The sequence below is a fragment of the Rhodamnia argentea genome, chromosome 4, assembly GCF_020921035.1.
Source record: "Rhodamnia argentea isolate NSW1041297 chromosome 4, ASM2092103v1, whole genome shotgun sequence".
NCBI lineage: Eukaryota > Viridiplantae > Streptophyta > Magnoliopsida > Myrtales > Myrtaceae > Rhodamnia > Rhodamnia argentea.
The window spans coordinates 16,139,665-16,163,116 of NC_063153.1; the positions used below are offsets into that span (position 1 = coordinate 16,139,665).

The following is a 23,452-nucleotide window of genomic DNA, read 5'->3' on the forward strand; positions in this document are numbered from 1 at the left end:
ATTGACCTTGAACAACATCGCTGAATAAAAGTCCAAGACTCGATTGCAAAGGAAGATTTAAGATGCAATTGGGCGAACTGAAATAAAGATCTTAAAAATAATTTCCATCCATATATGACTTTTATGGAAAATTTCAAATAAGAGCCTAAACTGCCATTATTTTTTCACATAAGAGCTTGAAGTAGATAAATATTCCTTCCGATCAAGGACATTTTCGTCTAAATAGAATTTTAATTTTAAATAATATTTAAATAATATTAAAAATAAATTAAATTTAAAAAAAGGAAGGAAATCAGGCCCTCACCACCGCCGCCCTATAGGGCCCTTGCCGTTTTCCCTTCCCTTCCCCTCCCTTTTTTAATTTTTAATTTTTGATTTTAATGTATTCTTTCATCCGATTTAAATAGTAATTATTTTTTCATCTAATTTGAATGATTTCCCGTGTTCTCATTTCCTTTTTTTTCTTTGCTGCGGTTGGCCATTAGCAAGGGTCGCCTTGCCTAGGTCATCACCCATATCTAGCGAGGGTTGCCCAAGCAATGGTGGCCCTCGCCCAACCCTCTCCGGGCATCGCCGGTGATCGGTCTATGGTTGGCCATCACTTGAGACCAGTCACTAGTGAAAAGGAAAGACAAAAACATAAAATAAAAAAAAAAGGAAAAAAAGGAAAATTTTCAAATAAAAGGACGAAAATGCCCTTGATCATCCGTTGAGTCAATTCCTTCTTTAAGACCGACATAGCAACTTCAAACTTTTATTTGAAATAAGGTCCACTTAAGGTTCTTATTTCAAGCGATGGTGGCCCTTGCCCAACCCTCTCCAAGCATCTTCGGTGATCGGTCTATGGTTTGCCATTGTCGAGACCAATCACCAAGTGAAAAGGAAAGACAAAAACATAATAAAAAAAATAAAAAAGGAAAATTTTCAAAAAAAATAAAGGACGAAAATGCCTTGATCATTCAGTGAGTCAGGCCCCTTTTTTGAGACCGACATAAGAACTTCAAGCTCTTATTTGAAATAAAGTCAATTTAACGTCCTTATTTGAAAAAACGATGGTACTTCATGTCTTTATTTGAAACAAGATTCATTTCATCTCTTATTTGAGAAAATGATGATATTTAGGCTTTTATTTAAATTTTTCTAAAATTTCAGAACCTTTTTGAAGTAATTTTTCTCCAAGGAACTCATTTCTATTTCTATGGTACAAAACATGCTCCGGACAGACTCTGTGGCCACCGTTGGTGGGGTAACAAAACCACTACAAACGCTCCTAGCCCCCTGCGAGTACGTACAGACTCTGGTTCACCCTCGCCATCCTCGGCCATAACTTCATCACAACTCGTACCGCAAAGAGATAAAGACGAATGGGGGGGACTCTGTTGCCATTCCATGTTCAAGATTCCCCATGTTTCTTCTCCATCGCTCAAACACGTCCACTTCAATCGCCATCACCTTTTTTTTTATTTTCAAGGAATGAATAACAAAATAAGCAAAATCTCCCCACTTTTTCTAGATGAAAGCTGCACCAGACACCGTCTTCCAAAAAGCCCTCAGGACAGATGTTTGCAAATCCTCCATCCCTACTCCCCAGAAGCATCCACTCAAAAAGGGATTGTGATGAACATGATGGAGGGGGGTCACCCTATCTTTTTGCCCTATAAAAGGACAAAGCTCCCGAGGAAGTTTGTGAAGTGTGTGCACTCAACTGCGCAAGAACCAAAACCAAACCCTCTTTCTGTCTATTTTTAGGCCATTCAAGTTCTTGCAATGGTGGGTTATGTCATCTCTTCTTGATTCTCATGGACTTTCATCTTCCAACTATAGAAAAAGAAAGGGTGCGAATCCATAACAAGTTAGTTTTTTTCAGGAACAGAAGATGAGTTGGGCAGTTTCAGATGCTGTGGACTACAAAGGGTTTTCTGCAGACAGGTCCAAAACTGGTGGTTGGGTTCCTGCTGCTCTCATTCTTGGTCTGCCCCCTCTACTCTCCACTTATTATTCTCGTGTAGACACTTATCTTCCCTCCGAAATGCATATTCAAGAAACTGGAAGCCATTAACGCAGATCTTGAGTAAAACCCACGAAATATTAGGTGGGACTTGTTACATGACATACCAAGTTCCAGTCCACACGTACATTTCCAAGCGATGATGTAGTGTAGGATTGAGTGACGTCTTTTTCCTTTTTTGGATGGAGGGATGAGATCACGCTCACTGGATAATTTGCAGATATTCTTGCTGATTTATTGGGGCGATGATTCATGAATGGCTTCAGAATTTTCATCTCTGACTCCCCACTTTTTCTTTTAGCTATTGTAAGATAACCTATGTTTTTCTTCATGTGATTCTCTTAATAATCTGTTTTATTAGTTATCCTTCCTTTTGCTCTCCTCCTTTTTCATGACTGCAAGGAACATAATCATTATCACTTTAATAGCCAATCAAGAGTTCAATAACCATATGATAAATGTATTTTTTGAGTAACCAGTCATGAGTGCAACACTCTTATTTATCAAGTTGTCATAATTTTCATGCATGATATATTTGAGATTGTGGAATAACAGGAATAGAGATATGTGAGAGGCTGTCGACGATGGGAATAGCAGTAAACCTTGTGACGTACTTGGGTGGCACCATGCACTTGCCGAGCTCGACCTCGGCCAACATCGTCACCGACTTCATGGGCACCTCCTTCCTGCTTTGCATGCTCGGCGGCTTCCTCGCCGACTCTTTTCTCGGCAGATACAGGACCATCGCCATTTTCGCCCTCATCCAAACTTTGGTATGTCTCAAGTTGACTTTTACTTTGCCAGTCTAGCTTGCTTTGGTCCCAAGTTCTGGTCCATTTGACCTTAGTGTAGGTCCACAACATTCATTGAACTCCAAATTTAGGTCAACAGATGGAATCCTAGGGATATGGAAAAGGGTTTGCAAATTTGGTTCGTAAAGCGAGGTGACAGATAAAGAATGGACACTTAAATAGGTCTGGACATGCAAATACCCGATCAGCATACGACACGTCACTTTATAATCAGTTGGTTGTATAAACCGGTCTCTATCCCTTTAGTATACTTATCAAACTCATAAAGCCATAGACCTATTTGTTGTTGCAAATTCAATTATAAATCTTTTATTTGTGTCAATTTAGTCTTAAATCTTTTCCATTTGTGCCAATTGAGTCTATCTAGTCAATTTTGATCGGAAATCACTATATGAATATTTTAATTTTTTTTTAATTTTTTTCTCTTTCTTTTTTGTACATTTTATTGAGGGACGGTGACCGTCAATGAAAAAAATGTGTGAACAAAAGAAAAAGAAGAAAAAACACCAAAAAATGATTATAATATTAAAACATATTAAAAAATGTTCACGTCATTGTTAGCCGTGCCACATAGGACAACCAGCGTCTATGTTAATAATTTCCAATCAAAATTGACCGGATAGACTCAATTGGTACAAATACAAAATGTTTAGGACTGAATTGATATCAATACAATAGGTTTATGACTCTTTTAACGTTTTTTCACCTTTAATTGCTTGTATCTTGCTTCCAAACCCTAAGGCTCTCAATCCCCCCTCATTTTCAATATTACTATGGTATACCCCGAAATTTTCCTAGAATATTTATCGGCATTTTTTTCCATTTTTTTTTTATGTATAATCATCGATGACTTTTGTTTGTGGTGCACACAAAATCATTTACAGGGCACGGCCATGCTAGCAATATCAACGAAGCTCTCACGGCTCCGCCCTCCTCCGTGCCGACCCAACCGCCCATGCGAGCAAGCTGATGGCCTCCAAATGGGGATCCTCTACTTGGCCCTCTACCTCGTGGCCCTCGGCACCGGCGGCCTCAAGTCCAGTGTCTCGGGCTTTGGGACAGACCAGTTCGACGACAAGGACCAGAAGGAAAAGGCCCAGATGGCCTATTTCTTCAACCGGTTCTTCCTCTTCATCAGCGTGGGGACGCTGACGGCAGTCACCGTGCTCGTGTACGTGCAGGACGAGGTCAGCCGGAGCGTTGCCTACGGGGCGTGCTCGGTCGCGATGTTCATCGCGAGCCTCATGTTCTTATCGGGGACGAGGAGGTACAGGTACAAGATGTGTTTGGGGAGTCCCATTGTGCAGATAATGCAAGTCGCGTCGGCTTCGATTAAGAAGAGGGGCTTGGAGGTTCCGTACGATGTTGGGTGCTTGTACGAGGATGTCCCTGAAGGGTCTAGGATTCGTCACACTGATCAATTTCGGTACGTGTTCATGCTCTCGTTTGTTGTTTGTCTCTCCCTAGTTGTTTTTCTTATCTTTCCAAAGAAAGGAGAGGAGAGATGTTACTGAGAGAACGAGCTTCCATGTAATGAATCATGTCACTTCTTTGATCATATCAAGATATCCACTCCCTTATCTTTGTGTCGACTACAGGTGCCTGGACAAGGCTGCTGTTGTTGCCGAAGGCGACTTCGTGAAAGGCGGTCATAATTCTGCACCAAATCCATGGAAGCTCTGCTCGGTGACAAGAGTGGAGGAAGTGAAGATGATGATAAGCTTGCTTCCGGTCTGGGCCATGACGATCATATTCTGGACAACATACGCGCAGATGATCACGTTCTCGGTGGAGCAAGCTTCGACCATGGAGAGGTCCATTGGGAGCTTCCAAATCCCAGCCGGCTCGGTCACCGTGTTCTTTGTGGTGGCTATCATGATCACTCTTGCTGTTTATGACCGGTTTATCATGCCTTTGTGGAAGAAATGGAAAGGAAAACCAGGTATAAACACATTGCAATTGCATGAACCATAGATACACGTGATATTTCTGTTTCCTTCTAGTGATGTCCGTTCGTGAAGTATTATTGAGAGGTGATCATCGCATAGGAACAATTTGCAAAATAGTATTAATCTTGTTTAACATGCAAAATTTTTAAATCTGTCCATGCTAAGCATTTCCTAATGCAGGTTTCTCCAATCTACAAAGAATTGCAATCGGACTCGTTCTTTCGACTTTAGGAATGTTAGCTGCCGCGATAACTGAGCGGAAGAGACTATCTGTCGCTGCATCTGTTGGCCGCGCTACCGCCACCCTACCAGTGAGCGTATTCCTATTGATTCCACAGTTCTTCTTGGTAGGCTCCGGTGAGGCCTTCATATACACGGGCCAGCTGGACTTCTTCATAACTCAATCGCCCAAGGGCATGAAGACCATGAGCACCGGGCTCTTCCTCACGACCCTGTCACTCGGCTTCTTTGTCAGTAGCTTCCTTGTCTCCATCGTGAAGAAGGCGACAAGCACGGGCGCGGGGCAAGGATGGCTGGCGGATAACATCAACTATGGGAGACTCGATTGTTTCTACGGATTGCTCGCGGTGCTGAGCCTAGTGAATTTTGTCGCGTATCTTGCCTGTGTAGCTTGGTACAAGCCAGAATTCCATAAACCCACTTTGCAGATGGAGAAGATTGGCAACGGGTCGTCCATGGAGGAGAAGGTTTGAAGCGTGCTTAAGTTTATGAACGCTTGGAATGTCAGTGATCATGTTGATGCACATTAGGGAAAAGTGAGATTGGGGTTGGACATACTTTTCACTTTTGGTTTTAACTGGTCGTGGAATAGTTTTGATTTCATGTTGCCTTTATCTTTTTCTCTAGGTAAGTACTCTAACTTCCTATTCTTGCATATGTTTCATATGTATGCATTACAATAAACAGTATTGTCCACCTCAACATTGATTATGCCATGTAGGATGTTCAGCGTTCATGTCGGCAATTTTCGGTCAAAGTTGGTCATATGGATTCAATTGGCAAGATTTAAGATTAAATTGTTACAATTAAAAAGTTTAGAATCGCAATGATAAAAGTGTAGTTAGAAATTTTTGACTATAGAGATCTAGGGTTTTGGACTGTTTGACTGTAGGCCCTCTTGTGGACTGAATAACCCGATGGAGAATAGTGGTCCTTGCTTTCACAAGAGACGGAGCAATAGTGGTCCGGGAGTGAAAATTCCATGAGGATAAAAGATGCATGTGTGCCAAACTTTGACAATTTGACATGTTTGACTTCAAGTCAAGGCTCCTGATTGATCTCTAGTCCGTGCCATCATAGTCTTCCAATCCACGTAATTTGCCAAAAAAGAAAAGCCCAATAGCCCACAAGTTTGGCCCACCAAATCAAATTAAGCATTTCGACCCAAAAAAAAAATCAAATTAAGCATTGCAAGACAGGAATAAGTTCGAGTCATTATGAAATGAAATTATGAAAGTTCTTCAGCAAAATTTTCGAGCTCATAGCTCATCACATGCAATGTCATCGGTTGAAACGATGCGAGACAACTGACAAGGTCGCTTCGGCTCGTGATGTGAGGACTTCATGCTTCGTATAGGTCGTGCTTGTCAATTACCGCGCGCGGCATAGATAAGAGCATATGACTTGTGAATTTGATGGCAAGATCTTGTTGTACCAAAAGCTCTAACTGAACACCTTCTATTAGGGTTTTCCGTTTCCCCATTTTGAGGTCTATGTGAACGGCTTCATGGAACAAAACAAAAGTGGTTGAGCAAATATTCACTTATTTCCTTTGTTGGTGTGGCCAACTTGAAAAAAAGGTACGAAGGTCCAAAAGGAATGAATAAGAAGAAAGTATAGAGGCCAGCATTATTTCAGTGATAAATACAATGTATCACGCAATATCTTGAAGGCAAAGATCATGAATAGCCAACTTCATAATTTTGGGAGAAATTGTCCGATCAATCTTGAAAGTCATGAAACATTAATGCACTCATTTCAATTAATTTTCGTCGGAAATTGAAATTGGATATGTAACGGTGGGGAGACGCAGGAGGGCCGGGAATGATTACCTTCAAAGTCAGCGATTTCCGGCGAAATTTGACCCCGGAATGACTATATTAGAATTTCGCATAAGGATTTAGGATTAAATTATCAAAATTGAACATTTTATGACTAATTAGATTATTTCCCTCCAATTTTTAGCTTTTCATTTTGGTGTTCAATATCAATTGAAAAAGGCCGAATGACTCCCTACACTTACTCCAACAAATTAATACATTGCATCTATAAAAAAAGATCGGTTCGATGCAATAGATAGTCAGATGCGTGACATGACACGTCGGTGTTTAAAGAAAAAGACAAAAGGAGAAGAAGATTCTTGTGTAGACACATCATGTGACCAATAGATTAAGTATAGTCCATAAATTCATCTTGACCATAAACATCTCTCTCCCAACATCATCTGACCGACGTCTTCCCCCGAAACATAAATATAAAAACTATATATTATAAAATTAATTACCTTAATTTACCCCCAGAAGAGAAGAGTATCCGATTTATTCATGCTAATCTTGTCCTCTAAAAACAAACAAAAAATAGCACAAAAAAATTTGGACATAAAAGTAATTTGTCATATCTTAGAACTTTTTCTCCTCCACTGAAATTACAAATAACAAAATAAGGGGTTTTACCAATTTCAACATCAATTTTTCTCTTCGCTCTTCTTCTCGTACTCATCTCCATCCTTCAATTCCTTCTCCTCCAGCAGCTTTCCGGCCTCCTCATCACTGGCCTCGCCGGCCTTTGCCGTCTTGGCCTCTGTTGACACCTAAATTTTGATTTTTCTTAAATCATTTATCTTGTATAAAAAAAAAGAGGATTAGTTTTAGCTCTCACAAAAAAAATAATTAAATCATTTTTATCATTAATTTGAGCATTCATGCATTACATTTGCATTTTATAGGACCGGCGACGGAAGCAATTAATTCATTAAAATTCGTAATATTGGTTTGGGGGCAATAATATTTCAAATGTTAAAGGATAAATGAGCCAATTGTTTCAATAATATCGTAGAGATATCAGAATATGTCCTTTGAATGAAAATAGGAAAGAGATATGGGCAAGAAACCCTAATCTCATGCCTATATATACATATGTCATGGACGTTCACAAGGGAGGGTGGAGCAAAAAATTTTCTGCACGTACATCAAATTCACGTGAGATTGGCGTGAAGAGGAAAACGGTGAGAAAGGTTGAAGGTTTCCCCCCGAGGCCGATTTTTGCTGCTGTTCGGCATCTTTGCTCGCTGTTTCGTAGGTCTTTTACTGCTATTCAACGCCTCTACTTATCAACCGAAGATCTCTTGCTGCTGTTCGGTGCTTCTGATTGCTATTCGGGGTCCAAAATCGCTGCTTTCCACACTGCCATTCGGTCGATCGCTTGAAGCTTGGTGTGCAATTTGTGGAAAGTGCAAATTTTGCAAGACAAGGTAAATTTCCTATCTTGAACTTCAATATATTCACTTGCTTATTTTGTGATTTACTTGCATATCTTGAATATTGCATCGAGGTGGATATTTTTTCAAAATACAGATTGATTAGGAAAATTTTCTTTCCTAATCCGCAACTTGTCACATAATCGAGAATGTCCATCTTTAAGATTATTGATGGAATACTCGATTAGGCAAGAATTTGGGTTCAATCGTTAATAGTAGGATTACGAATTAAAGATTGACTCAAATATCCGCGAAATATTTCAAAACTTGATTGATGTATCCACTTTCTTGATTGACATTGATTGGCATATTCACTTTCCTAATTTGATTTGAATTGTTTGATTGTTATTTTTTTAGAATATATCCGTCGCGTGATCCAATCTCGAAAATTCTAAAAATTGTATTCATTCACTTTCCATATTTGAAAATTACATATCTTTTCAAAAATAGCATCATGTAGATCATTGCATAACTAATCGTTTTCTTGTAAATAATTAGGTTAGATTGCATTTTAGGGTAGAAATTGCATGTTTAGATAGAATCTCATGTTTAAAATAATTTGTCTTTAATATATTAGGGTTTAGTTTAATGTAAACTCTAAAATATACAAGATAAAAATTGTTTTGGCATAGTTCTATTTTAGGAAATAAATTCATCCGAAAATAAAAAAATTCATCTTTGCCACGTCATCCATGCCACGTCATTCATCTTTGCTATGTCATCTCATACCATGTCATATAGGTTGCATGTTAGTTTGCATTGCATGTAGAATTATATGCTTAGGTTAATTTAAGGGAAAATTTCAAAAAAGGGCCCGAAGTGGTCTCCTTTTCTCAAATAAGGGCCTAGAGTAAGCATTGTTTCAAATAAGGGGCCGAAGTGTTCAAATTGTTTCAAAAAAGGGCCTATTCAAAGGGTATTTTTGTCTTTTGATCTTTTTGCCTTTTCTTTTCTGTTTTTCATTTTTTTGTCCCCTCTCCTCCCCTCATGTTCATCATCTCCCCGAGCACGACTTCTTCATGGGAATGTCACCGAAAGATCGTATCGCTCGTTGCCCACCGCCACCGCCAACGACTCTCCAAGCTCGCCGCTACTTCAACCTCCTGGCTGGCACCCATCTTCCCCCTCGGCCCGGTGGCTCGCTTCTCTCCCTCTTCCCGCGGCCGGGCTTCTCTCCCTCTTCCTGCGGCCGGGCTCCCACCGTTGACGAAGAGCTACTCTACAAAGCTCTCTCGGTCTCTCGCAATCAATGTATTAATCTCTCTCTCTCTCTCTATGCGTTGTCTTCTTCTTCATCGGCTTTGCTCTCCTCCAGAACTGCTTACATCTTCCTCTCATTACTCTCCTTAGATTAGCATCTCCATATAAAAGCTTCATCTGGACTCTTCGCCGCCGTCCTCCTCAGCTCAATTCGCCTACCAAATCCATCTCCAGTCCTCCCCAATCCCACCCCCTAAACCACCGACGGAATCTCAACCTTGCTCATCGTGCGTCGCACCTTCCCTCACGTCACGCCCACTCTTCGCAACTATTTACCTCGAGGAGCCGCCGAGAGCACGGGAATGTTGCGGTCGTCGGCTTCGGCCGTCGTCCCGCTCGTCGCCGTTGCGATGCTGCTAGCCGGCTTCTCTGTGGCTATGGAGGAGGAAGTCGTCACGTGCTCCGGCGTGGTTCTGATGAGCGACTGCGTGGACAGGATCTCCATCATGGACTTCGGTAGTGTCGGCGAGGGGCGGACGCCGAACACCAAGGTGTTCGGGGAGGCCGTGTACCAGATTCGGCACCTGCACCGGCCCGGCGGCATGCTGCTATACGTGCCTTCCGGGGTGCACTTGACGGAGAGCTTCAACCTCACAAGCCACATGACGCTTTACTTGGCCAAATTCTACTCTTCGGTACGAACGGAGGCTGACGGAGAGGAGTGCGCTGCTGGGCCGAGGGGGAGATGGGTGTTGGGTGGGATGTCAAACGAGTTGAGCTTGGGGAGTTGGTGGCGGTGGCAGTATGCAACGAGCGGTGCGAGTCTTTCGGCGGCATAGATGACGTGCCGGGGGAGATGATGAATAGGAAGGGAGGGAGAAAAAACAGAAAAGAAAAAGGCAAAAAGATTAAAAGACAAAATTGCCCTTCACGTAGGCCCCTTTTTGAAATAATTTAAACATTCCAGGCCCTTATTTGAAACAATATTCACTCTAGGTCCTTATTTGAAAAAACGAGACCACTTCAGGCCCTTTTTTGAAATTTTCCCTTAATTTAATTGATTCCAACATCACGTAATCAATTTAATTAAACTATAAGCATATCTTGTTACATTAGTTTAAAATTGCATATTTAAAATTTGAATTAATTCATACGTCACGGAGTTAATTTTCATTTGCCTGTCATCTTTTGTACGTCATTTACCTTAGTCTTGCATTTGCATCACGACATTGCATCACATATAGTATAGTCTTTCATGCATTCATATAAAAAAAATTGAAAATAAAAGAACTATCTTGTGTGGCGCATGCTCCCTTGATTATATTGACTTCTGGATGTTCATTAATTGATTGTGCACCCACATGATAACCTTTGTTAGTGACTTAGGTTAAAATCAATTAACATTGCCTTCTCAAATGATTTTTCATGAAATAAAATGGTACCGAAAGGGTGTTAGAGTAATCTGGCGTAATCAAGTCCCCGAACCCTTAATCTCTGGCTCGTAGGAATAAAATAATTCTCCCGCTATTTTATTTAGGTTTCTAATCGACCTACCATAAATGATTAGTGGCGGCTCCAAAATTAAAATACATTACATGTTAATCGGTTGAACCTCAAGTTGCGATTTGGTATGGGCTTGGGAGAGTCCGAGTTAGGTTAATTAAATAATTAACCTGATAATCCATTAGCCTGGAAATTTTTCTGAACTTTTAGGTCGCGACAGCCTCCTCTGCGGCCTTCATCGCCTAGAGCTTCGCGTGGTTGTAGTAGGCCACCCCGAGGAATGCGATGGCATACCCGAACAGGTTCACCGGCACCGGGGTCACCGTGTCCTTGATGACCGACCACGAGAAGGCGGTGAGCAGCCAGTCCTTGACCACCCCCGCCACCTTCATCGTGAGTGCCGACGTCTTCCCCACGAGCAGGAACACCGCCAGGTTCAGTGCGAAAGCGCACAGCGAGGTCATCCCAAAGACGAGGAAATCGAAGTGGAAGGTCGACGTCCGGATCAGCCTCGGCATCTCCATCACTGCCCACGGCAAGGTCAGGAACACGAAGCAGCACGGCTCGACGTAGTAGAGCGACGTGATCAGGTTGAGCGTGATCCCGGCGGAGGTGAGGAGTATCTGGATCAGGACTAGGGGGGTGGCCTCGAACGCCACCGCACCGAGCTGCAGGAACGCCCCGAAGGCGTCGAACTTGGCCTCGCCGTAGGCGGCGATGGCGATGCCTAGGGTTATCGAGATCATGTTGGCCATGGTGTTCGATCTGAAGGTCCCCTTCTTGAGGGAGATGCCGATGGAGTAGACGGCAACGGGCTTGAGGGCCTTGAGCATCTGGATGAAGGAGACGGAGAGGTAGATGTAGGCGGAGTTGGAGAACCAGAGGGAGAGGGCGTAGAGGGCGCCGGTGGGGACGACGTTCTTGAGGTAGAATTGGCCGGTCATGGTGGTGACGGGCTTGACGACCTGGAAGACCTGGACGAGGAGGTAGGCGAAGGAGGAGCAGAAGGCCACGTGGATCATGGTGAGGGAGATGGGGAAGGGCCAGGCGTAGAGCTTGGCGTCCAGGATGTACTTGTTGAACACGATGACGGCGGAGGAGAGGGAGATCCAGATGGCCACGTAGGCGTAGGAGATCGCCACCTTCTTCACCACCTCCATCGAGAGCGCCATGGCGGCTGCGGCAGTGGCAGAGGCAGGGTTTTGGGGAGGCGGAGGCGGTGGCGGCGGTGGGTTTTGGGCAAGGGGCGTCGGTCCTCAGCTGGACCTCCTTCTATTTTCTTTTTTTATTAAAGCTTAATTTTAACTTATTTATATTTTTTTGAATTTTTTTATTACTGACTACACCTCCGGTAAGTCACGTCGGCTTCAAATATTAAAAAAATGCCACGTCGGTTTCCGGCCAAGCACATCGGATTTAGTACTTAAGTGATTATTATTAAAAAAAATTGACACTCAAGTAATCGTTTAAAAAATTTTAGCATTAAAACAAGCATCATACACGACTTTTGACATTTCTTATATGTTTCTCCCCTCATAGATAGTGTAGAGTATAGTTTCACTGTGAACGGCACTTTCGCAGGCATGAACTATCGTGTACACAGCAGTGGACGCTTGATAGTGTGGTGGATGTACCGGAAACGATGACGGATTATGGTAGAAAAACCCCATAGTAATAGGCCCACTTCTCACATGCATTAATTCTGCTGCAACGAAAATAGGTTTGAACATTGAAAGTCATATTTAGTTAGACGGGAAAACTGTCAAAAAAGTCATGACCATATTGCGTTGATGCAAATTCAGTCCTAAACTTTTTAATTGTGCTAATTTAGTCCTAAATATTTTACATTTATATCAATTAAATCTATCCGGTCAATTTTTGCTGAAAATCATTGTCGTGGATGCCAACCATCCTACGTGATATGGTTAGCGCCGACGTGGAATTTTTAAATAATCATTTATTTTTTTAATATTTGTGTTGTTTTTTCTTTTCTTTTTCTTTTCGTTACTCTCTTTTTTATTGAGGGTTGACGATACCGGCCGAGCCCTACCAGCCACAAGCAAGCGCTGCATGCCCTTGTCTGATTTGGGCATCGCGGCCTCACCCAGCCCTAGGTGAGCTCGAGGGCACGACACCCTCGGTTGACCTAGATCTAGCGAGGGCGTTGGTGGCCTTCGTCGGCCACAACAAGAGCCCGCGATCCCTCGCCTAGCGGCCGACAAGGGCCACAACACACTCTCCTAGTGTCGCGAGGGTCATCGGCCCTCATCGGTCCTCAATTAAAAAAAATTAAAGAAAAATAAAAATAAAAAAACCATTAAAAATATATTTAAAAATATCCACATCAATGATTTCCTGCCAAAATTGATTGAATGGACTCGATTGATACAAACGCAAAGCTTAGGACAAATGCAATAGGTTTAGGTTTTTTTTTACACTTTTCCTATAATTAGACGTTTATTCTTTTGGACCCATGTTACCCATTTATTGGGGGTGAACAAAAAGAACCAATCGGACCGGACCGGATCGGTCTGATTTTCTCTTTCATAAAATTAGAATCGGTGATTTTCGATCCGGTTCTCGATTTTAGAAGTGGAACCGCTCACCCGGATGGATTTTTTTAATGTTAATTTTATTTCTTAAAAATCTTTAAGAAATCATTTGAACTCTTAATTATTAGAGATATTTTTACACATTTAAAATGTGTAAATAATTGTTTCAAGCACATACGGTGAGTTCTATTGGACCACTCGAAAATTGGACCGGATCTATTCTCACCTTTGGTCTGCTCTCTAGTTCTATAAAAACTGAGAATTGGTCCCTTTGATCCAGTCCTTCGTGGGCCATCCGAGAACTGATGAGCCCTACCTTTTATCATCCTATCCATAAAATATGAGTTAAAAAGATCCTCGTATTCATTTTGCCCTCTTTAGTATTGCCAAATGGAACTCTAGAAGTAAAAATAGGTTGTACAAATAGTGAGAAGGGATGTTGGGCTGTCACATTAAGAGTTTACGGGTAAGATTCTCCAAATAGAGGGGGCGGGGAGCAGCCGTGGCAGCTGGTTGTCCATATGGAGAGGGCGATGGGGCGGTTGACGTGGGTCACCCTTCACCTGGTTTTGTGGAGGCGAAGGCGGAGGTGAAGGTGGAGCAGCTTTCTGGTTTCTCAGTTCTCTCATGTTGCGTGTTGCCATAGTGCATGGCCGGTCGGCGTGAACGTGATCCTCCCTAATGCCCTGTCTACCGGTGCGTGCGCAGGTACGTTGCTTTTATTGATCCCGCTCGTGCCAAGTGCGGCAAAAAGGGCATCTCACTCATCCGCACGTGCTTTGCACATGCAGTGATGGAGTCATGTTTGTCAACTCTCTTCACTTCCATTCTAGTGGGATGGATCAACTCATGAGCGAGCATGCTTTTAGAGTAAAATAGAGAACTAAAAAATCGGATCGGTTGAAACAGGATATGTTCTAAATTCCAAATTTCAAAAACTGAAGAATTGGTTCCGGCGTGCGGGTTTTAGGTTCCAAGATATGAAACCTAAAAATCGAAACCCGAAACAAGTTTTCGTATTTTTCTTGTTCTATGTCTTCACGCTTCCTATGGTATTCTATGGAGTTCGATGATAAGTGCGTAATCTGGAGCTATTAGTATGAGCTTTCATTTCCGACGATATCTATGACTGAAACTTTTACTTTGTCTATATTCCATGTTCCTCTTGTGTCTTAATATGCATTATGATCAGTGAATTGTAGCAGCAAATGATGGTCATTATACGTGATAATTTATTGCAATCATTTAATTTAGAACACAAATGGAACCTGCGTAAATCCTGGATCCCATAACATGGTAGGCTCTTGGTTCCAAAAAATGGGAAACCAATTTCAATGAATAGGTTCTAGATTCCACTTGAAAATCTAAAAGGAACTTGGAACCGCTCACTGCTAATTTGGAGAATCTCACCTACTAATTGATTTTAGTGGCTCCTCTGCTTTGAGCTGACTCCATGCACAAATTGTTGCCTGCCCAAATAAAGCTACTGATCATTGCCCTACTAACCTTATTTTCTATGCTTGGCCCATGACAAATAGAAACCTATGGTTATGGTTGGCCAATAAAATGAAACTTTATTCCTCATGTTTGGGTGGTCACGATTATCTTTCTGGTTTGATCAATCTTGAAGCGGTTCAAAGAGTGAAATGAGTGTCAAGAGAGGATACATGAGATTCCATTCACTTTCATGGAAGTTTGCACTTTAGAATAGACAAAGGAACTCCTCATCTGGACTGATCCTATTTGCACGAAGAGGCCATGAATGCACGGGATTCACTTGGTTCTACAAATCCACACTTCCCTTATTGTGCAATACATGTAGACAATTGTGACCTCCTATGTTGTGGATATGTATACCTTTCACAAACCAGAGAGAGAGAGAGAGAGATCTGGTGATGTGACGGCGGCGGTGATCAGTGGTAAGCCTGAGGCAACGACAACGGCAAAGGCGAACCATGAGCGGTTCAATTGCGCACATATCACTCTTTTGTGAATGGTAGCTTTAGCATCTCTCGATTTTATTTTTTTTATGTCTATAAGGTTTAGGCTTAGGCAGCAATATAGCCAGAAATGCCTAATAAAACGATTACCAAATGGTTGTGCTCGATGGGGAAATGTAGTGTGTCGAGTCAACTCACTTGACCCTATTCTACATTTATGTTGTTCGAAGTAATGATGGGTCAACTTCTAATTTAATCTCCTCCACCACTAGCTTGCATAGTTCATTTTCATGTTGTGGCCTCAATCGTTCTACTTTAATTTGAGAGTTATCCTAGTGTGTGATTGGGTTGTGTGCCATAATTAACTGAATAAGTTGATCGGATCACCTTTTGATATAAGTCGTGCAATATTATTTGACAAAAAATAAGCTTAACTTCGTCACAACGCTCATTAATCCAAGTCGATAGTATCTTCAGAGGAGCGATAGGGAGGAAAATTCTTATACATGTTCGGAGCATGTGAGCACATTTCATCTCATTCCTTTAATAGTATCCATTAAGAATAATGTGGAAGAGCCTATTCATAGGCTTTATTTGAGAACTATTAAAGGAAATCAAATTAGATATACATAATAAAAATAAATATAGAAAATTTAAAAATCATTATAGATATCTATAAAAGAGATCTAAAATATCTCTAATGCCTTCTCAAACTCATGGTGAGTTTGAATCAATTTCGAACAGTGCTCCAAAACTCTGCATGGCATCACGCTTGGTGGATTCATAGTTGGGCAGTGTGTGAGATGGTGTCTACTAGATCTAGCTTGTGTGAGGGCGTCAAGCCTGATGGTGGCGTCGATTTCTCTAAATGAGAAGTGAAAAGTCCAGAATCAAAGGCACAACCATCATGCATCATTTGCGTTCGATTTTGCTATCGTGACAGTAATTTAACAAACACGGTTGATATGGCTGGCGTGGCTACAATGAGCGAAGGTTACTGTGCGAAATACCTTTGTGGAAAAGAAAACCTTGACTTGGCAACAATTCGTCGATGTTGTAAATCAACAATGGTGGCGTTAGGAATGAAGCACTTACTCCAACGGAGTGCACAAGGATCTCGGGATAGCACCACCTAGTGCACTATGGTTGCCTTAGGAAAGAAGGCTCATACCAAGTTAAGAATAATGCAGAAGAGACTTGATAATTATGGTGTATTTCAATGTATAGAAACACATATGAAAGCCTATTTATAGGCTCTATTAAAGGACTATGTAGAGAAATCAAATTAGATATATGCATAATCAAAATAGATATATAAAATCAGAGAAAATATTCAAAATATCTCTAAAAGATATCTAAAATATGTCTTAAGAGTATGGATCCCATGATTAATGATGATTTTTGTGGCAAAGGATTTGAATGTAAGATGACCTGCATGCCTATGCCAAATTGGTTGATGATTTGATTGCTGATTCAATGTCTAAGTGAATCCTACACCGGTTGTACATTTAATTGTGCCGCGGACGATCTGTTCAATGGCTAAATGATTTGATAACTCGTTCGATGATCTTAGGATTTACTGTTTTGATGTTCGAATGACGAAAATCTGAATGGCGATTTGATAAGGAGAAGGCAAAGCCGCGGATAAGGACATGACATCACGTAGATTAAGTTGAATCGACAATTCCAATGAACTGATTACGATGGGTGACTGTTTTGTATTCTTTAACAATTAAGGGGTACTAGGGAAAGAAGGATCTTCAAAGTTAATAGAGACTCGCAGAGGGATTGGGAGGAATTTGTGAAAGTGGACGATGGACGACGAAGATAGTAACATCAAATCAGTGGCCCGTTAAAGTTTCTACCAAAGAAGAGGAGATAAAGTCATGTGAGAGTGAGATTGTGAAAGACACAAAGCCAATTTGAGTGGCTTGCGATACTATTATTGTTCTTTGTCATAACTTAGATTTATTCTCTATGGCAACATTAATCAAGTTTATAACATTTAGGTAATCTTCTAAAGGCCTAACTCTCCCTCCGAAGTTCCTAACACCATTGCTATAATTGATCGACGCATTTATTGTGGCCACACAATTAGGAAATTCATAATGCCATCGTTTTGTCCTCGATCGGTGTTTCGAATTCTAAGACGGATCAATGAACCAGTCTGGCTTCTTCAAAATTAGGGAAACGGTCAACTTTGGTTCAATTGACTGGTTCTTCGGGTTTTACTCTAATTGAACCGTGTCAGCTTCGGATTTGACTAGTTCTCGCCCACCTCGGTTGCTAATTAAAAATCAGATCGGGCCATGGTCTGAAAACCTTGATAAGTACTTTTATCTAAAGAAAGGGAGAGAGCCTCCATCTTTATATTTAGGGATGAGCATGGTTCCAAGGTTAATTCTAGGGTAGAATCTCAAACCTAGAACCGAATCGATGGGGAACTTGTTCTATTCCAGGTTCCAAGATATGCAGAGTAAGTTCTAGGTTTCAAAAATCGAAGAACATATTCAGATGGGTAGGTTTCAAATTAGTGGAACTTGTAACAAGTTTTTGCGTTTTTTTTTTTTTTTTTGTATATACTTTCAAGAGATCCTATAATATTCTATAGCATCCAATGATAAATGTGTAATCTAGAATCACTAGTCAGAGCTTTTATTTCCGGTAATATTTGTGACCTAGACTTTTACTTTGTTAATGTTATATATTTATCCGTGTTCTCAAATATGAATTGTGCTTAGTGGATTGTCCGATGGTCATTAAAAGTGATAATTCATCGATATAGTTAAATTAAAAATAAATGTGGAACCCGAGAATCTATTTTGACGAGTAGGTTCTAAGTGGAACCGTTCACCCTTACTTGTATTGTTTATGGCCACAAAAATGCATGTTTCTAGTTTTACTCACCAAGAATCACAAGAAATGTCATGAAAAATCATGAATTCCATATACATCATTCAAGAAAATAGCAAATGATTCGATGAGCACAATCAAGCCTCGAATATTTTCGAGAAAACTCAATCGAGTCCTTTCAATAAACAATGATAAAGAGTTACTTTCCTCATATACAAGATTGCTAAGTAAAAAGTCCAATACTTGATTGCAAAAGAAGATTTAAGATTGGGAGAGAGAGAGAGAGAGAGAGATCGATCCAAGATTAGGACTTTCTTGAAGTATGTTTCTCCAAGGAATTCATTTGTATTTCTAGGGTACAAAACAAGCTCCACTTAGAGTCGCATAGTCTCAGGCCACCGTTAGTGGGGTAACAAAACCACTACAAAAGCTCCTCCTCCCCTAAGAGTACGTCCAGTGTCTGGTTCAACATCGCCATCCTTGGCCACAACTCCAATCATAACTCGTCCCGCAGAAAGATAAAGACGAATGGGGGGGACTGTTACCATTCCATGTTCAAGATTCCCCATGTTTCTTCTTGTTGGAAAACGAGGGTGCATGGGAGTACCATGATCTGTCCATATATGCTATCCCAGTCCCTTATCCTTTTAGATAATTGCCAAAAGGAGTTATTGTTTTTAAACGTAAAAAAGAACGTCGTTTTGTCGTCGTTCCTTTAACAGAGAAAAACGTCGTTCTTTCTCAAGAGAAAAAAGGAAGACGAATTGCGATTCAACTCCCAAATGTCAAACGGACGAACGATCTCTCGAGGGACTATAAGAGGAACATTTAATCTATGAAAACCGGAGGTATATCCATTCTGTGATGTATTTCTCCGATCGGTGATTCAAGATGATTTTAGAGCTTGTTAATTCCGCATAATCCGCTACGTATGTTACTAAGATTGGTTCCCTTCATGGGTATCAAAGCATTTTGTTATTGTTTCCCGATTGTTTCGTGTTTTGTCATCCATTTGAACGCGAAAAACCCATTTTCAAGTTTACTGTTCATGATTCGTTCATGATGTTCTGTTCATCAAAAAATTATTTTCGAACACATAGTCGGAACGTGCTCGGCGAGGCAAGAATTTTGAGTGGTCGCCCGTTACGAAGCAACGCCGACAGTGGCCTCACGCAAGCCACGCGCCACCACAAGGATCGGGTTCCCAAGGCAACGGCAAAATGACGCCTTTTCATGAAATTTCGTTCAACGAAATATTTGAATATACCATCAGATTCATATCATCGACACAATCATTTTGAGTGGTGGCTTGTCGTCGGAGGTGGCCGAACTAACCTACACGCATCGCATGCACCGGAGGGGTCCAGTGCGGCACATGCGCGTGCACCAGACCTGGTTTACCCTATCCCGAAACCGGTTTATCAATATCCCAAACCCGATTCAGGTTATTCCGGACCCGATTCAGCCCTAACTCGACACAGTAACCACTCGTTGACCCAGTAAATCGTTGACCGATCGGCCTTTGATTGTTGATTGGTCTTCGTTGACCGTTGACTAGTTAGACTACCTTTTTTGAAATTGCATTTTGATCCTTGAATTTTTTAAAAATTTGCAATTTGATCCCCAAACTTTTCAAAAATTTCAATTTGATCCTTAAACTTTATGAAAATTTCAATTTGGTCCTCGGACTTTGTGAAAATTACAATTTGGTCCCCAAACTTTTTGAAAATTGTAATTTGATCCTCGAACTTTGTAAAAATTACAATTTGGTCCCCGAATTTTTGAAAAATTACAACGTGGTCCCTAAAGTCAACTTTGACCATTAACCACGCGTTGACTGTGGGCCGAAGCTTTGACAGGCTCGTGCGAGAGCATATGAGCTCCGTTGGGGGGGTGTGAGGTACCGTTGTGTTCGTTTCGAAATTATCTTCAATCTGATATATTATTTGGACATGTTTGATGCATATGAAATTATAAAAATAAGTATGAAACCCCATGATACATCACTTTTGGAGAGTTTTCGAGTATTTTTTTATCTGTATTTAAAAAATTAAATAAAATAAAGGAGATGGCTTACATGTAGATATCCATAATGTGTAGAGCATGTTTTGTTGATAGCATGTATAATGTTTAATGTAGTTGCTATTTGTATCTTGTAATCTATTTATGATTTGATTAATGAGTTATTTGAATATTAGCTCCAATCATGCCATGTTATTATTTTTTTTATGATTACAAGATAAGTGGATCATTATGTGATTTATGATCTTCATTTGAGTGGGGAGTCCTATAAAGTTTTAGTAACTTTAATGAACTCAATTTTACGTAAATGATTATATTAATGGTAATTTCGAACGAGGATTCTTGGACAATGATTGGGAACATAGTGAACTTTCGAATCTGAAGCCTTATATGAAATTATTCATTAATGTAATTAGTTAGTGCAAAATATATGCATAAATATTAGGCATTGATAGCTGTCGCGACCTAAAAATCAAGTTTTCTAATTTTAGGTTAATGGATTAATTAACTAACCTAGCTCGAACTCTCCCAAGTTCTACCAAATCGTGACTTAAGGTTCAAGTGATTATTGAGCAAAAGATTTTAATTTTCGAAGCCGCCACTAATCACTTTTTGGTAGGTCGATTAGAAACCTAAGTAAATTAGTGGGAGAACTAAATTATTTCTACGAACCGTAGATTCTAAATTCGGGGCTTGGTTACATTAATTTTTAAATTAATGCTCTTTTAGTACCAATTTCATGAAAAATGTTCAGTGTGGCAATTTTGATGAATTTTGACTTAAAGTTCAAAGATGCAATCTTTGAGTTTTCTTTTATGATTTTTTTTTTTATATATTTTGGACTAATTTTCGAAATTAAAAATTAATAAAAAAATGAGGGTGAATTGGTTCAAGATTAACTTATAATTCTCGGATTTAAATTTCATTAATTCACAAAATTTTTAAGAAAATCTCTTAACCGTAAGCCTACATCTTTTAAAAGTTAAAATGGATTCGAAAAGATTTTATTTGCTGAATGTAATCCATAAGATAGGATTTCTAGAAAATCCTATCTTTCTAAAAATGACAAGACGTGGTTTTTAAGAAACCATATCTTCCTAATTTTTATTTTCTAAGACTTAGTGAGCTAAATTAAAGATATAAGATATGAATTTTATTTTTTCGAGATTTCTGATTTTTTTGTGATTTTCCCCTCAAATTTCTCTGAGAATGAACTTTGTCTGTTTCAGCTTCACAGTGACCAGACTACCGGAGTAATCTTTTCAACTTCGTTTCATGACCAGCATGCCCTCACACTTATTCACTGAGGCAAAGGTTCAGGGAGATCAAGGAACAGACATTCAAGTTGCTTTGCTAAATCCAGAAACTGGACATGTTGGGCAGAGCCGGCCAGGATCAACGGCCAAGTTGAATCTTTTCATAGTTGATGGTGATGTTGAGGAAGTTGCTTGGAGGAGGGAACAATTGAAGTGCCACCCAATATCAGAAGTCTGTTTGGAGAGAAAGCCACTCCTATCTGGTGATTTGCTAGTGACCCTAGGAGGAGGGATGGGCACATTAGGCGATTTCCATTTTACACAGGATGCAAGCAAGACAGAGCGGCAAATACAGGCTTGGAGTGAAGGTCGTTTGTAGATGCTATGCCGCAATGCATATCCGTGGGACCTTATCCAAGGCTTTCACTGTTGAAGATAGCCATGGAGAATGTGAGTCTATTTGTCTAGTCTTTGTTCAAAATACATCATCTAAAGCTACTGCAGACGGCTAGTATCCAGAGTTGTGTAGGCTAAAACGATCGTTGGTTAGAGGCCAGTACTTTTGTAGACTTAAAGACAATGCGAGAAAATCAAATGGTCATTTTTATGCTACAACCTTTTCAGCAAGCAATTTAACTTTAGAGAAGATTTATAATGCTGTACTTGTTGTGAAGTTTCTGCTTCTTATGCTTTCTATAGTTGCCAAGAAGCATAGCCCACTTCTACTAAGTGACTACGTCTGGAGACTGGTTGGAGTGGCGATGGGTGGAGAGGCGCACAAACAATTGACAGGAACCAGGATTGTCACAGTCCGAGATTTTGTCGACCTTCTTTCCTTGGATCAATCAAGACTGAGAAATGTAAAGTCCCACCTTTTAGTCTGTCATGTTTTGCTACTGTCACGATAGTGCCTTAACATTAATTCTTTGTTTTTCTATACTTAGTTCTTGATGAATTGTTTGAATTTCAGATCGTGGGTGGCGGAATGTCCGACGCTGTGTGGAAACATACTTTGGAGCATGCCACATTTCGTGTCTCCAATGCCAAGGAGTATGTTTATTATTTTGGTGAAGGCCAATCCACTGGCATTCGTTTCAACTGGAACTATGAGCTCAAGGGACTCATCCGTGATGGAAGATTCGTCGCTATGGAATCACTTTCCGGAGGTGAAAAGGTTAGGCTTGAAGCATTGCCACAATATGCTGCATTCATGATTATTGAGCATACTTAAATTCAAAGAATTGATATGGAATGACATAATTCTTAATGTGGCATGGTTTAATGACAATTTGTAGCTTGTGAACTGTAGTAGAGAAAAATTTGGCAATCTTATCATTAGACAGACTTCCTAGGTTCTTGAATGTGAGAGACCTTTCTCTTTGAACCCATTCTGCAGGTCTACCTCGAATCCCAGTAAAAAATCGCCTACGAGAATCATGACAAAATCTCAGAATATCATGAGAGGTTTCGTCTCGATTTGATCGGGTTGCTTTAGCGATCTTCTATGCCGGGAATAGTGAGACAACAAGGTACAGTTTCTCATAGCATGAGCTCCATGCCGATGACAGATCTTCTGACTTCTCTTTTTCCACTTGAGCAGGACTTGGAAAATGAAGCCGCTCAGTATTTCCTTGAAAGGTTCCATTAAATGCAGACAGAGATCAATTAGAGACATGAGACTCTTGGACATTGAAAAGTTCCAGTAGGACCTAAGAATAATATCGAACCATCACACATAATATCAAACCATCGCACAATCTTGAAATGAGGATACAACTTTACAATTGATTTTCAATAAAGATGCATCCAGTTCTTGACCAGCAAGACATGAGTAGAAAGGGTTGAAACCAAGCTGTCCAAC

The 23,452-nt window shown here is 40.5% G+C and overlaps 4 protein-coding genes across 6 annotated transcripts; 3 read left to right on the forward strand and 1 right to left on the reverse strand.

The window, feature by feature from the left end:
* The first annotated feature begins 1,541 nt into the window (after positions 1-1,541).
* LOC115757106 (protein NRT1/ PTR FAMILY 6.2) lies at positions 1,542-5,673 on the forward strand. The gene is made up of 6 exons (XM_030697204.2): positions 1,542-1,770; positions 1,868-1,970; positions 2,564-2,781; positions 3,705-4,246; positions 4,419-4,762; positions 4,950-5,673. Exons 1-6 carry the CDS (start codon positions 1,768-1,770, stop codon positions 5,480-5,482), a joined length of 1,743 nt encoding a protein of 580 aa, XP_030553064.1. The 5' UTR covers positions 1,542-1,767; the 3' UTR covers positions 5,483-5,673.
* Positions 5,674-9,827: 4,154 nt separating this feature from the next.
* On the forward strand, positions 9,828-10,304 carry LOC125314827. Its single transcript, XM_048278053.1, has one exon. The coding sequence runs from the start codon at positions 9,828-9,830 to the stop codon at positions 10,302-10,304; it is 477 nt and encodes a 158-aa protein (XP_048134010.1).
* Positions 10,305-11,193: 889 nt separating this feature from the next.
* LOC115757109 (probable sugar phosphate/phosphate translocator At2g25520) lies at positions 11,194-12,198 on the reverse strand. The gene has a single exon (XM_030697208.2). The coding sequence runs from the start codon at positions 12,138-12,140 to the stop codon at positions 11,211-11,213; it is 930 nt and encodes a 309-aa protein (XP_030553068.1). The 5' UTR covers positions 12,141-12,198; the 3' UTR covers positions 11,194-11,210.
* Positions 12,199-21,569: 9,371 nt separating this feature from the next.
* On the forward strand, positions 21,570-23,437 carry LOC115757110 (calmodulin-binding protein 60 B-like). Of its 3 annotated transcripts, XR_004017288.2 has the most exons (5): positions 21,570-22,041; positions 22,291-22,451; positions 22,562-22,765; positions 22,988-23,120; positions 23,192-23,437. XR_004017288.2 is itself a non-coding variant. In XM_030697212.2 (4 exons), the coding sequence occupies exons 1-4, from the start codon at positions 21,918-21,920 to the stop codon at positions 23,006-23,008; spliced, it is 510 nt and encodes a 169-aa protein (XP_030553072.1). In that variant the 5' UTR covers positions 21,570-21,917; the 3' UTR covers positions 23,009-23,437. The 3 variants fall into 3 exon arrangements, 2 of the variants coding, with proteins under 2 accessions (XP_030553072.1, XP_048134241.1); XM_030697212.2 differs by having other exon boundaries at positions 22,988-23,437; XM_048278284.1 differs by lacking the exons at positions 22,988-23,120; positions 23,192-23,437 and having other exon boundaries at positions 22,562-22,979.
* The last annotated feature ends 15 nt before the right edge of the window (positions 23,438-23,452 follow it).

Bases quoted from the DNA above. Each gene is read 5' to 3' on its own strand.
- LOC115757109 (XM_030697208.2), bottom strand. From the start codon at position 12,140: ATGGCGCTCTCGATGGAGGTGGTGAAGAAGGTGGCGATCTCCTACGCC.
- LOC115757110 (XM_048278284.1), top strand. From the start codon at position 21,918: ATGCAAGCAAGACAGAGCGGCAAATACAGGCTTGGAGTGAAGGTCGTT. The intron at 22,042-22,290 runs GTGAGTCTATTT...TGCTTTCTATAG, and splicing joins TGAAGATAGCCATGGAGAAT to TTGCCAAGAAGCATAGCCCA. The intron at 22,452-22,561 runs GTAAAGTCCCAC...TTTGAATTTCAG, and splicing joins ATCAATCAAGACTGAGAAAT to ATCGTGGGTGGCGGAATGTC.
- LOC125314827 (XM_048278053.1), top strand. From the start codon at position 9,828: ATGTTGCGGTCGTCGGCTTCGGCCGTCGTCCCGCTCGTCGCCGTTGCG.
- LOC115757106 (XM_030697204.2), top strand. The intron at 2,782-3,704 runs GTATGTCTCAAG...AATCATTTACAG, and splicing joins TCGCCCTCATCCAAACTTTG to GGCACGGCCATGCTAGCAAT. The intron at 4,763-4,949 runs GTATAAACACAT...TTCCTAATGCAG, and splicing joins GAAATGGAAAGGAAAACCAG to GTTTCTCCAATCTACAAAGA.